The sequence below is a fragment of the Marmota monax genome, unplaced genomic scaffold (assembly GCF_021218885.2).
Source record: "Marmota monax isolate L192 unplaced genomic scaffold, Marmota_monax_Labrador192_F-V1.1 WCK01_AAM20220418_F8-fsc00052, whole genome shotgun sequence".
Taxonomy (NCBI): domain Eukaryota; kingdom Metazoa; phylum Chordata; class Mammalia; order Rodentia; family Sciuridae; genus Marmota; species Marmota monax.
In genome coordinates this window covers 5975776-5990847 of record NW_026693473.1, presented here as the reverse complement: position 1 = coordinate 5990847, position 15072 = coordinate 5975776, and the positions used below count along the sequence as shown (strand labels likewise).

The 15072-nt window shown below is 40.0% G+C and overlaps 1 protein-coding gene across 2 annotated transcripts in view; it reads left to right on the top strand.

Moving 5' to 3' along the window:
- The window catches only part of Heg1 (heart development protein with EGF like domains 1), a 75253-nt gene that overhangs the window by 44962 nt on the left and 15219 nt on the right, over positions 1-15072 (top strand). For both annotated transcript variants that reach the window (XM_046457816.1, XM_046457815.1), the window contains 5 exons: positions 680-738; positions 992-1152; positions 4847-4981; positions 10485-10527; positions 10897-10934. In XM_046457816.1, the coding sequence (XP_046313772.1) occupies positions 680-738; positions 992-1152; positions 4847-4981; positions 10485-10527; positions 10897-10934 (436 nt within the window). The remainder of the gene's footprint in view (positions 1-679; positions 739-991; positions 1153-4846; positions 4982-10484; positions 10528-10896; positions 10935-15072) is intronic.

The following is a 15072-nucleotide window of genomic DNA, read 5'->3' as shown; positions in this document are numbered from 1 at the left end:
GATGGCTACACATAGAGCAAGATATTGAGACCCTCTGCTCCATAAAAGGAATCTATAGCCCCTAATACAGAGGGCAGCAAGGAAGTATACACGATACTGATACTTTATGATGTAGAGAGATTTTCTATTCTCTGAGGGCACTAGGCAAACACAGGGAGAGTGGCTCTTAATTTGCTCTCAGCAAAAGAGCTCTTGACCCACATAATGTAATTTCCCATGGAGAGCCTTTTTAAAGAAGACCTATCTTTGAGTTAGGTCAACTCATTGTATATTAGGAGGGGTCTGATATAGGACCCATCAGACCTGGGGAAGCTGAAAGGAGCCTGTTCACTATGCAGAGTCCAAATAAACAGTTGCCTCTAAGTTTTTTGAAACCTTGGGTGTTAGAAGAAATCTGCTCCTTTGAAGATGTTTTGCATCCAAGGGTGCTGTTCTGAACATCATTTCCTGCCAAGATTTCCCCACTGATTTACTATTTGCCTCTCTCCCTTTGTACTTGGGGAACAACAGAAAAGCATTTAAGAGGGGAACAAATAAAGGACACCATTTCTGTGTAAAGCTGCCTGCTGATCACTTGATGGCTGGAAAATGCCTATTTTATCCTGAAAATAGGAAATTGGCTCTTGGTCCAAAGCTTTTGTCTAAATCACAGTTAATGACAAACTGTTCTTCTTTGCAGTTAAATGTGTGTTTTTCAACGTTACCTGGTTATATCCGATCCACAGTTCATGCATCTAGGTAAGAAACTGAATTATATTTGCTTATGATCCAGTCTGTGAAAAAAGGGAGGCTATTATAAGACGGGTGATGGCAACAAAACTGGACTCTATTTTGACCAAGCCCCTAGGTGACCCAAGACAAATGGGACTTTATGTTCTCCTGTTCCCTCACTGGAAAATGGCTATGATACCTACTTTCCAAAAGCCCTGGGGCCCACATATAATTTTAGGTCATTTTGGGTCAATTAAAGACTCAAAAACTGTGCCCACAGGGAATCCAGTGCAGTGGTGGTCTCACTGCAAACCACCTTTTCCCTGACTTCCAATGTGACGCTGTTTGACTTGGCCGATGGGATCCAGAAATGTGTCAACTCCTGCAGGTCCTCTGCTGAGGTTTGCCAGCTCTTGGGATCTCAGAGGCGGATCTTTAGAGGTAAGAGAAGTAGAGGTCCTCTAAGAGGACTCTGCCCAAGTAGTCAGGCACAGACCTGAAGGTATTCTGGGTTCAAATCCCGAATAGGCGCACACTCGCACACAGCCTGTGGGCACACAGCTTTGAGGGCACCTGGTCTTTGGCATGTGGCCCCTACTGTTTCTTCTGTACAATATTAGGGTGTGAGGAGAAGGAACATAGAAACTGATGTTACAAAGAAAAACTCTTTGTTCCCTGAGGAGACAGAAACTCACACATGAAGTATATGTGCTTGTCAGTGACCCCAGAACCTTCATAATGATAACTATAAAGTAAAAAAAGATGTGCATTATTACCTATGGGTGTGTGGGTTGTTTTTTTTAATAAATTATAAACATATAACAAGACTGGTAGGATGTAGGGCCAAATGCTCCCCATGGTACCAATAATGATGAGAGTTTTCCTTTTCTTGTTCTTGCTTTGTCTGTTTTACGAGAAGCTTCTGCAGTGCATATAGGGTAAGGCAAATGAAGAAAGAGTTTAGAGACAAGTTCAGAAGGCAAATTTGGGTCTTGAAGGGGGAGTTTTACCTCTGGGTTGGGAAATCTGTGTGGAATAAAAAGTGCTTCTTTGCCAAGGGGACTAGTCCCACTTGGCACATCATAAGTGATCAAAGTGGACTCTGGTTAGCTCATTTTACCACACAGCTTAGTCTGGCAAAGGATGTAGAATCTAGTCAAAATCTCCCCATCTGGTATCCAGATGTTGGACATAAATTGAAGGTATCAAATTTTGGCACTCTATCTGCTGGTCAATCTGGAACACTCCCAATGGGTCAGGGTTTTGTAACTGCTTTCCCATGTAGGCCTCTGTATTGTGGAGGTTGGGAGCTGAATAGTTATCCTTTTGTTCTGGGATAAGCACTGGAGGTTGGCCTATTTAAGGGCTAGTTAGTTATTAATTTGGAGTAGGGGAAAGGACTAAACTTTTTGGAGTCAAAGGGACTACCAACTACGGAGTTAGTTGAAAAGTTTATGCCCCATTATATAGTGCTGGAAATTTGGGACTTTGGTTTTACTTTTTTGTTTTTCATGCTAAAGATTCAAGGGTACCAATTTTTCCTTCCCAATGAGGTAGGTCCCTTTCATTTCACTAAATATTTATGGAGAAACTTATATGTGTGGTCAGCATTGTACCATGTTACTATTTTTTCACCAGTAAATGCATTTGTGTCTTGCAAATCAGGTGGCCAGATATTTGAATTTCTAAGAGTTCACAGCAGCCCCACCTTCTCTCTGACCCCCATTCTGTAGACTGCTTGGATATGGCTTATGGGAGGGTGCCTGTCGTCCTTGCTTCTTTGCTGAGGCATTCATTCTGTATTTCTCCTTTCCCACTACTTGAGAACAAAGACAGTTATGCATATTGTCTGGAAGTGGGATCACTTCCCTGTTTTTTCCTCCAAGGACTTCTCCAGATTTTGCCAACGAACCCAACTTGGTCACTTGCTAACAGGAAAGTGCAGAAGAGGTGAACTTGACTACCAGGAGCTGTGCAATTCTGACATCTGGATGTTTCCAGCATGTGGGCAGCACTGTGTATTCTGGACATTCCCATTGGAAAAGAGGGTTTTCATCCTTTGATTCACAAAATGTCTACTTCCCTGCCTTTCAGAGAAATGCAGTTCTCATGATCTCCAGAGATTTAGAGACCTTGGAAATCCCCCATGGAATGTCTCAGTCGTAGATTTACTTTAAGTGTCCATTGTCTGTTTTAGCGGATGTTATACCCAAGAAAGACCATGGGAATTGTGAATGAAGAAAAATCACATCACCAGGCTTTCAGTGAAAATGAGACTATTTGTGGTTCTGTTGGATGGATTTATAATAGAATCTTTGAGAATTTTTAGGAAAGCAGTCTCCATTGCAGAGGCAGACTGCTTTCCCTCTTTCATATGAATCTGCTTCTGTGCAGGGAATGATGGCTTCAGCACTGGATCAGTGGGCAGGATGGAAGGAAAACATGACATTGGCTCCCAGAAAATATCTGATCAGGCCAGGCAATTCATGCTGGCTACTAGACAAGGCTACTACAGCCTGGACAAAACTGTCTAACCTGGAGATATTTCTTTTTATTAAGGCTATTGGATTGGCAAAGTATCCAAAGAATTCAGATAGTGGATTGTTGAAGTTTAGTACCTCATTGGTACCAGCTTTGCACTCTTCGCCTGATGAGATTTTCCATTTAAAATTTTTTCCATTAAATGCAAAAATTTTACAATAAACAAAGGAAATTCCATCACATTACAAACAGAGTTCTGATTTAGCATGCCAACTTCCACTGATAAAGGCAGGAAACTCAGCAATGAGAACTAAAGTTGTGTCTGAAACTTACCTCACTGTATCTAGGCTGTGCCCTAAGACTTACAAAATGGGTAGATGCTGGATGTCCTGTGTGGGTTGTTGAGCCCTAGTGTCAACTCCCATATCTAGAACCTGCCTGGCCAAGGGGCAGTTTTGCTATAATTAACAACTGGTATCTGGTTTCTGAATAAGTTGGGATCTTCTTTAAGGTAGAGGAGGGGAGAACATACCTGGAAAATTGGCAGACACTCCTCACAGCATATATACACATTGTCCTTCCCATTGCAGCTCTCTTCCCATTTGACCTTGTTCTTGCCTCCCAACAACAGCAAAAACACATATCTATCTTACCTGGCCCTGTACATTCACTATCCAATTGGTTTCATATTTTTGTCGTACTGCTTCTGTACTCCCATTTACACATGCCTTTTTTGCTGGGCTTATCTTAGATGGTAAAATGCACCCTTATTGTGTCTGCTATATACAGCCTCATAGAGGACCATGGACCAATCAATAGTGAATGCCTTTTGATAGTAATGAAATGATTCTTTGTCATCCATGAAATGAATACGGCCTTAGAATAAATGTGGAAGCAGCCTGAAAGATGGGCTCCTTCCCTGCCTGCCCCTGCTTCTTTCAGCAAAGAGACTAATGGAATGACAGCACCTTTGGCATATATGTACCTAGCATTCTCTGCACAAGGATCCAAAGACCCCAGAAGTGAATAAGGCCCAAGAAACCATTGCTGTAGTAAAGGGAACAGCCAGATAAACATAACTGTGCTCTAGCCCTGGGCAAGCTGAATTTTGTTTGTGCCTCTCTTTGTAGGTCTCTGTTGGTTAATTTACTTTCAGGGCAGCAAGCTACTCTATCATGAGGAATGTGCTGGGGCCTTCTAGGTCATACAGATAAACAGAATTGAGATACACTTAAGGCAGGTCTGACCAGCACTAGTTGTTTTTGGTCCAAGTCTCTAAGCTACCTAAGAGCGTGGTCACATTTCTGGGTTTATTCTAATCCTCCCACTGTCCCACTCTGTCCTTTAGTGTGAAGGACACCACAGTGGAATCACATTTGCAATAGGTGACAGAAGAGGGGCAGCACCCTATTTCTTTCCAGTTTGGTTTCTCTGTGTGGGTGTTCTCAGTGGGGAACACTTGTGACCATTTAGTAAATAGGTCTGGGACTGATACAGGGAAGGAACTGCAGAAGGCATTGCAGAGTGAACATCTAGAGGAATGTTACTCTATAGAGACTCTTTGGGAAATTCTCAGATTCTGTGAATAGCAAGTTCATGCATCTTATAGTTTGAAGTTTTGTTTTGTTTCACTGTCTTGTTTTTCTCATTCTAGCGGGCAGCTTGTGCAAACGGAAGAGTCCAGAATGTGACAAAGAGACCTCCATCTGTACTGATCTGGATGGTGTTGCACTATGCCAGTGCAAGTCAGGCTATTTTCAGTTCAACAAGATGGATCACTCCTGCCGAGGTAGCAACAGGTTTGCTGGTGTTTCTGGGGACAAGAGGATGCTTTTCTCTGCCCAGTACAGGAGCGCTCTCTCTCTTCCCCTCTCCCCCTCCCCCTCCCTTTCTCCCTCCTTCCCTTTCCCTCTGCTCTGGATGTGACTCCTCTTAACTGGGGGTGACTGTTTTTTGTTATTTTGCTCATAGCTGGATTGAATACTTTATCTCCTTGGAATAATAGCATTATTTCCCACTGGTGCACGTTGGTCTAGTCAATTGATTCAAAAGAAAAGAAAAAAGAATGGAATGCCTGTGATAGCAATGCCTTTACAATTTTTTTTCCCCACTTGGAGGTAGTTAGAAAAATTATTGTTCTAATTTTTATTGGTTGCCTGCTAATCTCTTAAAGTGGAAATACAAGCATGGAGTCAGGTCTGTGTCTTTTAGGGACATTTGTGGCTCAGTAGACAGTGTACTCAACTAAGGCCCAAAAGACCTGAGTCAGCACCCTACTTGGCCTCACTGTTCAAGTTTCATCTTGGATAAGTCACTTCATTTCTCTGAACCTCAGTTTCCTCTCCCATGAAATGTGTGTAATGGTACTTCTTTAGATATTCTAGGAATTAAAGAAGGCAGTGTATATAGAGGTATTTTTTAGCTATCAGGATTCCCTCTTATATTTTGCCCAAATTGTTGTTGAATTTTTTTAAAATATTTTTTAGTTGTAATTGGACACAATACCTTTATTTTATTTATTTTTATGTGGTGCTGAGGATCAAACCCAGGGCCTTGCATGTACTAGGTGAGCACTCTACCGCTGAGCCACAACCCCAGCCCCTTGTTGTTGAATTAATGAGTTATAGTTTTAAAGGTTTTATGAAGTGTTTGAGAGCAAAAGTCTAATTCTACTAACCTTTTAGGTGAGGATTAAATTTATTCAGTTTAGAATAAAAACTGCTCAATGACTATAATCTAAGAATATTACTTTAAAATAAAATAAATTCATGTCCAGAGCACTGTATACCCTTACATAAAAGACTGTTATTAATTTGTGATCATTAGAAAAATTGCCAGTATAAAAGCTAGTTTTTCATGTAGTTCTAAATATTGCCTTCCATTAGAATGTGGATGGCATAGATTTCCTGTTCAGTCAGCACCTTGATGGTGACAGATATATTGGGATCTGAGTAAAAATCACATACTGGGGCAAGGTGAAATGCCCCTTATTTCTGTCAGGACTTCCTGTTAGAGGGCTTGTTCCATCAGAAGAATATAAAAATATATTTCAGGGCTATACTCTCCTCCTGAGCTCCAGACTCTCTGCCCTTGTTGTGTTTTGATAGAGTTCCGAAGTATACATTATCAGTTCTCCAGGTAGGACCTGTGATAGATTTTGAAGAGGAAGGCCACATCTCTGAATTACACAGCAGTCTTGATGCATGACTGGGACACAACCTTTCTCAGTGTTGTGCCAGACTGCTGCTTAGCTACAAAGAGATAATGCTTTGTAATTCCCTCTTATCTGGCTTAATGCGAATGTGCCTTGCCCCTTTTAAAAATTGGGAGTTAAGCCCAGTTTAAAGTCCATGTGTGCTGGGGTATGCAGATGGCAGGAAGGGATACAAGGTGGGCAGCAGCTTTGGCATGTAGGGGAGATAGCCCCTGTGAGTGGTGCTTCAAGAACAATCTTGCCTGCCACCCTTGCTTTTGGCTGTCCTGAGCCATTTTTCTTTGCTGCCAAGTCAGCAATTTTATAATTGTGTCACAGGCTAGCATTAGCAATAGCAGAGCTGTTAGAGATTTACCAAATGTAATGATACAGGCACCAACAACCTTATGTTTACCAAGTGATGACCTGAGAAGCAACATAAGGAAATCTTGAATAACTTTTAGACTCTTGCTAAGGCCGTGTGAAGCCTCTTCTCAGCAGTATCTGTGGCCATGAGGCCTCTGGTGAATGGATCTAGAACTTCTTGGATTAGAACTTCCTGTCAGCTAGGTTCTGATAGATTAGCAGTGACATCTTCTGGCCATCATTGCTGGAGCACAGGCATATTTTAAATGATAACTCTTTCGGATGCCTCAGATCTGGTCAGTCGTCTGTGTAAGTGGAGGGTAGGGGTATGTGTATGTTTTTTCTAATCACTGAAATGCAGGCTGTATATTAGTAAGTTGTATTGTTCTGTTGTATGCACATATACACATGCACACTTCTTTTTTTATGTTTATTTTTTAGTTTTAGGTGGACACAATATTTTTATGTGGTGCTAAGGATCAAACCCAGTGCCTCACGCGTGCCAGGTGAGCGCACAACCACTTGAGCCACATCCCAAGCACCATGCACACTTCTTAATGTCTCACATAAAACGTCTTTACTAGTCTTTCAAAGCTACATATTAAATTAAAAATAAATATAAAATTAAAAATAGATGTCCTGAGGCTAGGGCTGGGGCTCAGCAGTAGAGCGCTTGCCTAGCACATGCGAGAGGCTCTGGGCTCAATCCTCAGCACCACATAAAAATAAATAAATAAAATAAAGGTATATAAAAAAATAGATATCCCTCCTATAGGTTTCTTAGCTTCCTTTCATCATGCATGGGAAATTCTAAGGAACCATTTGCATCTGACCAGATTACAAGTTCCTTGAAAACCAGAACCATATTCTAGAACAGGGCCTAGTATGTGGGAGGGTTCAACAAATGTCTGTTGAGTAAGCACATGGACAATAGGGTAGCAAACATGGTAGGAAAAGAGTGGAACATCCTGACTTAGGTTCTAACAAGGGAACAAAGAGTTATTAAGACCCCACCATTTATTTAAGTCCATAATGCTTGAATTTGCTTGTTTGCCATAGCAATAGGAAAAGCCCAGTTGAGCACATATGCAAGTTCTAATCACATTCTTTTCATCTTAGTGCTCTGTGGTGAGTCCATCTGGGGTGTGTGCAATGAGAAACTGAGTCCTAAGGAACATGGGAGTGCCTTACTGACAAGGTTTCCCCTAAGACCCTAGCATACCAAGCACACAGTAGCATAGCTAGCACTCACTCTTTGATGAATGACTGAATGACTCCTTTTGAAATGGAGAAATGTCATTACTTCAGGGAAATAGGCTACTTCTGAAGCTAAATGAAGATAGCCTAACCCATTAACTCTCAGTCAGGACAACAGATGGACCTTATACATGACTGGATGACAGCCAAAGAGTAGAAAGTTCCCACCCAGCAGACAAGGATTGGGTAGGTAGATGTGATGTAAAAACGTTTCCAGGAAGTGGTGTTCAGAATACAACAGACTGCTGAGGTAGAAGAAGTGAGCAGTCCTTGTGTAGCTGCCCTGTAGTGTGAGCCATAGGTCACACCTGGGTGGTTCCCTCACTTTCACATCTCTGATGTAACATGATGCAGATTGATGCATTGAGAAGAGGATCATCAGGGCACGATGCTTTCTGTGTCAGTCTGGGATATGCAAGAGTACTTGCTTGTTCCGAAGAGAAGGCCCCATTCTAGTAAAGGCAGCAGAAAACTCAAAGGTTTAACGGATTGTAAGATGATTATACTCTACCTTGTTGCATAAAGGAATTGAAGCACTTAATGGAAAATCATATGATGAAACAAAATTCTAAAATACTTAAAAAAGATAAATTAGGTTGAAGGGAAAATTAAATACTTTGTTGAGGCTGGAAGGAAAGTGAATATGCAGAAAAATAAACCATAAGGCCCTGTAAGTTTGCTAAAATAAGCCTCTCATTTAAGTTCTGAGCTTCCTGGATACTAAAGTAAAATTAGGAACATGACTTAGAAAATAATTAGGATCCATAAAATAAAACTCAGTCATTCAGAGAGCAACTGGGAAAATATCCATCTTTCTAGGCAGTAGGGCCAGAGAGAAATTTCTCTGGGCATCCATAGCAAGAGGTTACTGAGTGGTATTGTGGCAACATGGTCTACATCATCCTGTAGTAAATGCTATATGACTTTCCTATAGCGGTTTCTTATTTAAATATATATGTATGTGTGTGTGTGTGTGCACATGCACACATGCGTGCATATGTATATGTCCCTCAATACGAGATTAAGTATCTCAGGAAAAGTGATTCTGTGGGGCCCAAACAGTGTAATCCAGGTTCACAGCTCTTTAGTGATCTGCAATCTTAAGTTACAGATTAATTTAGAACACTGTTTTCCAGAATATGTTCCATGAAACTCCAGTAATATGTTCAAAGATAGTTTATAACAGTAAAATAGATTTAGCTTCTAACATTGTAAATGTATAAGAAGAAAGAATATTAAACATATTACACAGTTAACACTATCAGGCACAATTCTAGAATAGAGGATACTAGGGAATCTGTGAGAGACCTTTAGACCTAGATGTTCTCCTCCCTCCTTCATCTCACTTCCAGCCACACACACTGCTGCATTCACAACTCACCATTAGTGCATGTCTGCTATCTGTTCAGGGATGGCGACTGGCAGCTCTGTACCTTTTTATCTGTGCATTTTTATGCAGTGTCTATTGTACATTAATCATGAATTAAATTTTTATCATTCTTTGTATCAAGGAATTTGTCTATGAGGCCATTTTTCATTGTCTGCTTTCATTCAAGCATGCATTGTAGCTTGTGGTGTTCTGTTGAGTTATTGTAATGTTGAAAGTATTCTGTGATGATATAAATTTGGGAACCACTGATCCAAGGGAATAACTGAACTGGGCTTCCGTCCTTTCAGTAAAGCATGTTCCGGAAGTAGCATTGCCAGAGGGTTCAAAGTTATGTTCTTGGGTACCAGTTAGGACACATCTAGATATGAACAGAATCCCCTTCGCAGACTCTCATGAAAACCTGGATGCCCATTACAACTGTGCCCCAGAGAGTGTAATCCACCACTTCTGTCTCCTTATGGAAGAGGGCTAATAAGGCAATATCTGGTTGAAGATTTGATTTACATCAGAGAAGGTGAAACATTTGTCTTTGAGCATATGGAACGATAATTCTACCAGAGACAGTCCTTATCTGTATGTATATAGAACTTTCTTTAAAAATTGCATTTTGGGGATAATAATTACAACTATAAACATTTACATAGTGATTACTATGTGCCAGGCCTATGCTGAAACACTTGGTACCTTGTCCATGAAACTATAAGGTAACTATTTATAATTTTCTTTCTATTAAATGGGAAACAGAGCCACAAAGAGATTAGCAAAAGTTTCTTGATTATGTCAAGAGATGAGTTGGCAGCAGTGTTTAGGTCAGGTTATAGAAAATTTAAAGCAAGGGCTGGGTGCTGGGGCTCAGTAGCAGAGCTCTTGCCTAGTGTGGGTGAGGCACGGGATTCGATCCTTAGCACCACATACAAAAATAAGCAAATAAAATAAAGGCATGCTGTCCATCTGCAACTGCAATAAATAAATAAATAAGTAAAAATTTAAAGCTAGTTTCAGACTCTGGTTTGGAATATGCTTGTGGACTTCAAGATGGGGAAGGGAGATAAATAAATACATTCATGGTTTCCTTTTCTCTTTCAGCATGTGAGGATGGATATAGGCTTGAAAATGAAACCTGTATGAGGTAGGGTCCATGTTCTTTTTTTCTGATGAAATTGTTACAAATCTTATTATAAAAACTATTCTAAAACAAAGTCTATCCTAATAAAGAACTACTCTAACTAATAATGGTGACACACACCTGTGATCCCAGCTACTAAGGAAGCTGAGGCAGAAATATTGCAAGTTGAAGGACAGTTTGGGCAACTTAGCAAGACTCTTGAATTTTAAAAAATAGGTGATAGAGTGCTTTGGGAGGTCATAGGTCCCCTACAGTATTGCAAAAACAAAAACCCCAAAACAGCCTAAGAAATTACTTAAGTAAATTACCTCCATTATTTCTTTTTAGATTTGAAACTGATTCTTGTTCTTTTTTTCTCTCTTGAACTTCCAGTTGCCCATTCGGCCTCGGGGGTCTCAACTGTGGAAACCGTAAGTATATAAAAGTGGAGAATTGCACTTGGCAGGGTCCTGGATTGGTATCAGTGTATAGGGTATCAGTCTTGTCCCATTTTCCTCAGTTTAAACCCATTATCTTCTTAGGACCTGTGCTGCGTGGAATGGGGAAAGACTTGCCTGGTGCTCACTAAGGGCTGAAGACAGAGAGGGAAGATAAATATTCTTAAATAGCCCCAACTGTGGGAGTGTTAGTGTGATAAATCAGGCATGAGGTGGGAGGCAGAGACCATGCCTAGAAGAGAATGCAAGGACCCCCAGAGTGTTTCTTAGAGGGGATGGAATTGGAGGGAGGATTGGAAAGAATGGCAGATATGAGGGAAGAAGGACATTCTTGACAGAGGAAACACTTAAAGGTCTCAGGGGAAACCATAGGCCTAAGGTATTCTGGGGACAGTTTTTAAGTGGATATTGCTATAGTATATATACAGAAATGCAGAAAGAATTGTTGGGGTTTGATCACCAGGCTGAGGAGTTAGACTCTCCTAATCAGTAACTGGTGATCTGGCAAGAGTCTTAGAACAGGAAAGCAGCTTGATTGAGAAGAGTACCTTGGACTGCAGAAAGGAGGAGAGAATGGACAGAGGAGAACATGGGAGTGGTTTGGAGACTTCCAGTATAGTGCCATTTGGGGGTCAGTGCTAGAGACCAACTTGGGAGTCATCTGCTTTAAGCTGAAGCCTGCATCTTGAAGTAGAAAATGGAACACAGAGCAGTGAGAATGCTGGTAGGGACTGGGAGCATGGTGCACTGCACACCTCATTCAGTTCTTTTTTTTTTTTAATTTTTTGATAGTTGTGTATAGACAGCATTCCTTTATTTTATTTGTTTATTTTTATGTAGTGCTAAGGATTGATCCCAGTGCCTCACACGTGCTAGGCAAGCACTCTGACACTGAGTTAGAGCCCCAGCCCTAATTCAGCTCTTTTATGAGTCATTTAAAATCACGTTCACTGACATTTTCTTATAGGTATCAAGACATTACAAATTTAAATTATCTTCAGAATCAATAAAGAAATTCTGAGATATAGGATAGATATACCAAGAATAATAACAATCAAGATTTCATTTTACGTAGCTTTATCCCTCATTCTATAGATAAAAGTTCAAATGGCATATTATTCTAAGTTGTCTTGTTTAATAGTAGACATATGTCTAATAGTGGACATAATTTTATTTATTGCGTATAAAGACTCAGTTTCCATTTCCTAATGTTATACTTTATCTTTTATGTCCTCAATGGCATTTTCTTTATTTATAAAGCTTTTCTGTTAGCAAATTTTATTATTAAAATTTGAGTATAAGTAAAGAATAGAAATAAAATAAAACAGATTCAATATTGGGTACAAAACTGACATAAACTCTCTTTGATTCCAGCGTGGAGTCACTGTAGCTCAGTCAGTCTAGAGACTTAGAACTGCATTTAGGATTACTGATGACTTTGGTCATTTGATTTATCCTGACTGCAACTAGCAAGAATTTACAATAGGAAACCTGCGAGAAGGACTGAGGCATCCCTTCTAGAAACAAATATATTTAGAGTCATAGGAATAGACAGAGAGAGGAACTCACAGAATTAGTGTTCAGTTCAACAGAAGTAGCAACCCGAGGCTGCTGGGTGCAGTGTGAATAACCCCATGCTCTTTAGTGGTGACTAAGGATGCTGAGGTGCATAACACCATATAAACACAGAAGTTCATTATGACACACCCGAGTCATCCCTACAGCAAATGATGTTCAGAATACTCAGTGTAGTAAGGCAAGAAATGTTATCATTTTTTAGATCTTTAAAAAATTAGAAAGTAGTCAAGATTCTTGTGTCAGTGCTTTAACTTATAAGGGGATGACCATGAAAACAGTCTGGTAATAATAGGTATTCTTTCTAAAAATCATTTTGGGGGCTGAGGTTATGGCTCAGTGGTAGAGAACATGCTAAGGCCTTAGTTTTGATTCCCAGCACCAGAAAAATAAAATAAGCTAGTGTCTCACCTGGGGTCCAAGTATTTCTCTTTTTTAAAGCACAAAGAGAATATCTGTGCTTTAAAAGGTGGTTCCTGGGATGCAGTATTGCCTGTGTTTACTTTCTAGTGTACTAAGTGGTATTTCTGCTTTCCCCACCCCTAGAGATCATTAACTACTATATGTATGGAGATGCCCCTGCATCCATTGAATGTTCTGTAAGTTCTTTCATCAGGAAAAAGGTCATCCCCATTATGTTTATGGGTCCTGGAAGTAACCAGAGTTTCTTTCCCATCCCTGAGACTTCTTTTTCCTCTGCATTTATCCAAGTCTCTATCATTATGTCCAGCAGAGGGCAGACAACCATCTGAATTGTTGGCTCCCAGCCACCTTCAGTAACTGGCACTGACAATTTATCATTAAAACATGATGTATGAATATCATTTTATGATTTTGATATATTACCATTAGTGTTGCAAAACAATTTAAGTGGCTGATAACTATTATTACTTATAATAATATATAAAGAGGCACTTGCTGCACTTGCTTCAGCTGCACATATACTAGAGACACTTGCCACCTGCCTCCTTATCTGAGGTCTAGGCCCAGCCCTGGGTGTTGGTTAAGGAATTGAGAACACCTGGTTTTCATCCCCATGGTATGATGATAACACCTTGGGAGTCTGTAACTCATCACTCTTTGGTGTCAGATAACAGAACTCTTACCGCCTATCTCTATTACTTCTACTATGTGCCACCAAAGACAGTAGGTACCTCCCTGGAGTACCTCCTGGTACTCAGGCTAGGTTTTTCACCGACATAGAAATGCTTTTTCTCTGTGCAAACCTCTTGGGACACATGCTGTACTCAAATCCAGTGAGATAGGGAGGCAATTTTCCCAGCCATGCATATGATCTTGAGATTCCCTCACCCCTGCATTCTTGGCAGTTATCCAACTGCAGCATTTTCTGGGCTTAGGCATAGTTCTGCCTTGCTAAAAGTTTCCATTCACTTTCTAGTTGTACCCACATTTCATTCCTTGCTCCTCCTTTCTGAAGAGAGTATTCTTCAAAAGGGCAAAACAAGCCCTTCTCTCAAGTCTTTAGTTCCTGAGGACATGCGGGCCAACTGGATGGTCAGGACAGGGCCACCCACATATGAGCAGCCCAGGTCTGTACCTGTTCTATCACTGCTCCCCTTTTTATTTTCTGGTCATGAGAAATTTATCTCTGTTTACAGGTCAGATTCCAATAATTCTGTCTTCTTACACTTTTGTCCATTTGACCAGAATTTTTTTTTACAGATTTGTTATTAGATATGACCCTTTCTCCTCACTTTTTTCTCTATTGTTTGAATTTTATGTTGGTTCCTCCTCATACTTTTTCTTTTCTTTTTTTGACATTTTTTAGTTGTAGACGGACACAATACCTTTATTTTATTTATTTGTATGTGGTGCTGAAGATCCAACCCAGTGCCTCACATGTGTGAGGCAATTGCTTTACCGCTGTACCACAACCCTAAGCCCCTCCTCATACTTTTAATATCTCCCCTGATACTTGTTTGCTTCACCTTTTTTCTGTTTTTAAAATAAATTAATTTTTCACAGCATAATACAATATATACCATTAATTTCCCCCCTCCCTTTTTTTTAACCCAAATGAAATAGAAAAATAGGTTTAGGTTTAAGGTAATGAAAGAAGAAAACTAAGATAAACAATCTCATTACACATTACATAGTATTTGTCCTTGCTCCTAAGTGTGGTCCATGGGACTGGCAGCATCAATATTATCCATGAGCTTATTGGAAAAATAGAATTTCAGGCCTTCTGACTCCAGACCTACTGAATCAGAATCTGGATTTTATCAGACTCAGAGATTTGGTTAGTATGTAGAATTACATACATGTTGAAGTTTGAGAAACACTGGTATTGTCCATGTTTCCAGAGATATGTATGTATGTGTTCTTTTAAAGGAATTAAATCTCACTGAATATACCTGTTTTTAAACCTAGTAAACTGTGGAATGTTTCCATTTCCATAATTTTATAATGTCACGTTTGAGAGTTCTATATTATTTTATACTTTAATTTACTTAACTATTCTCATCTAATTACCTTTTAAGAATCTCTTTTATGTTCTCACCCTCCAAATCATTTC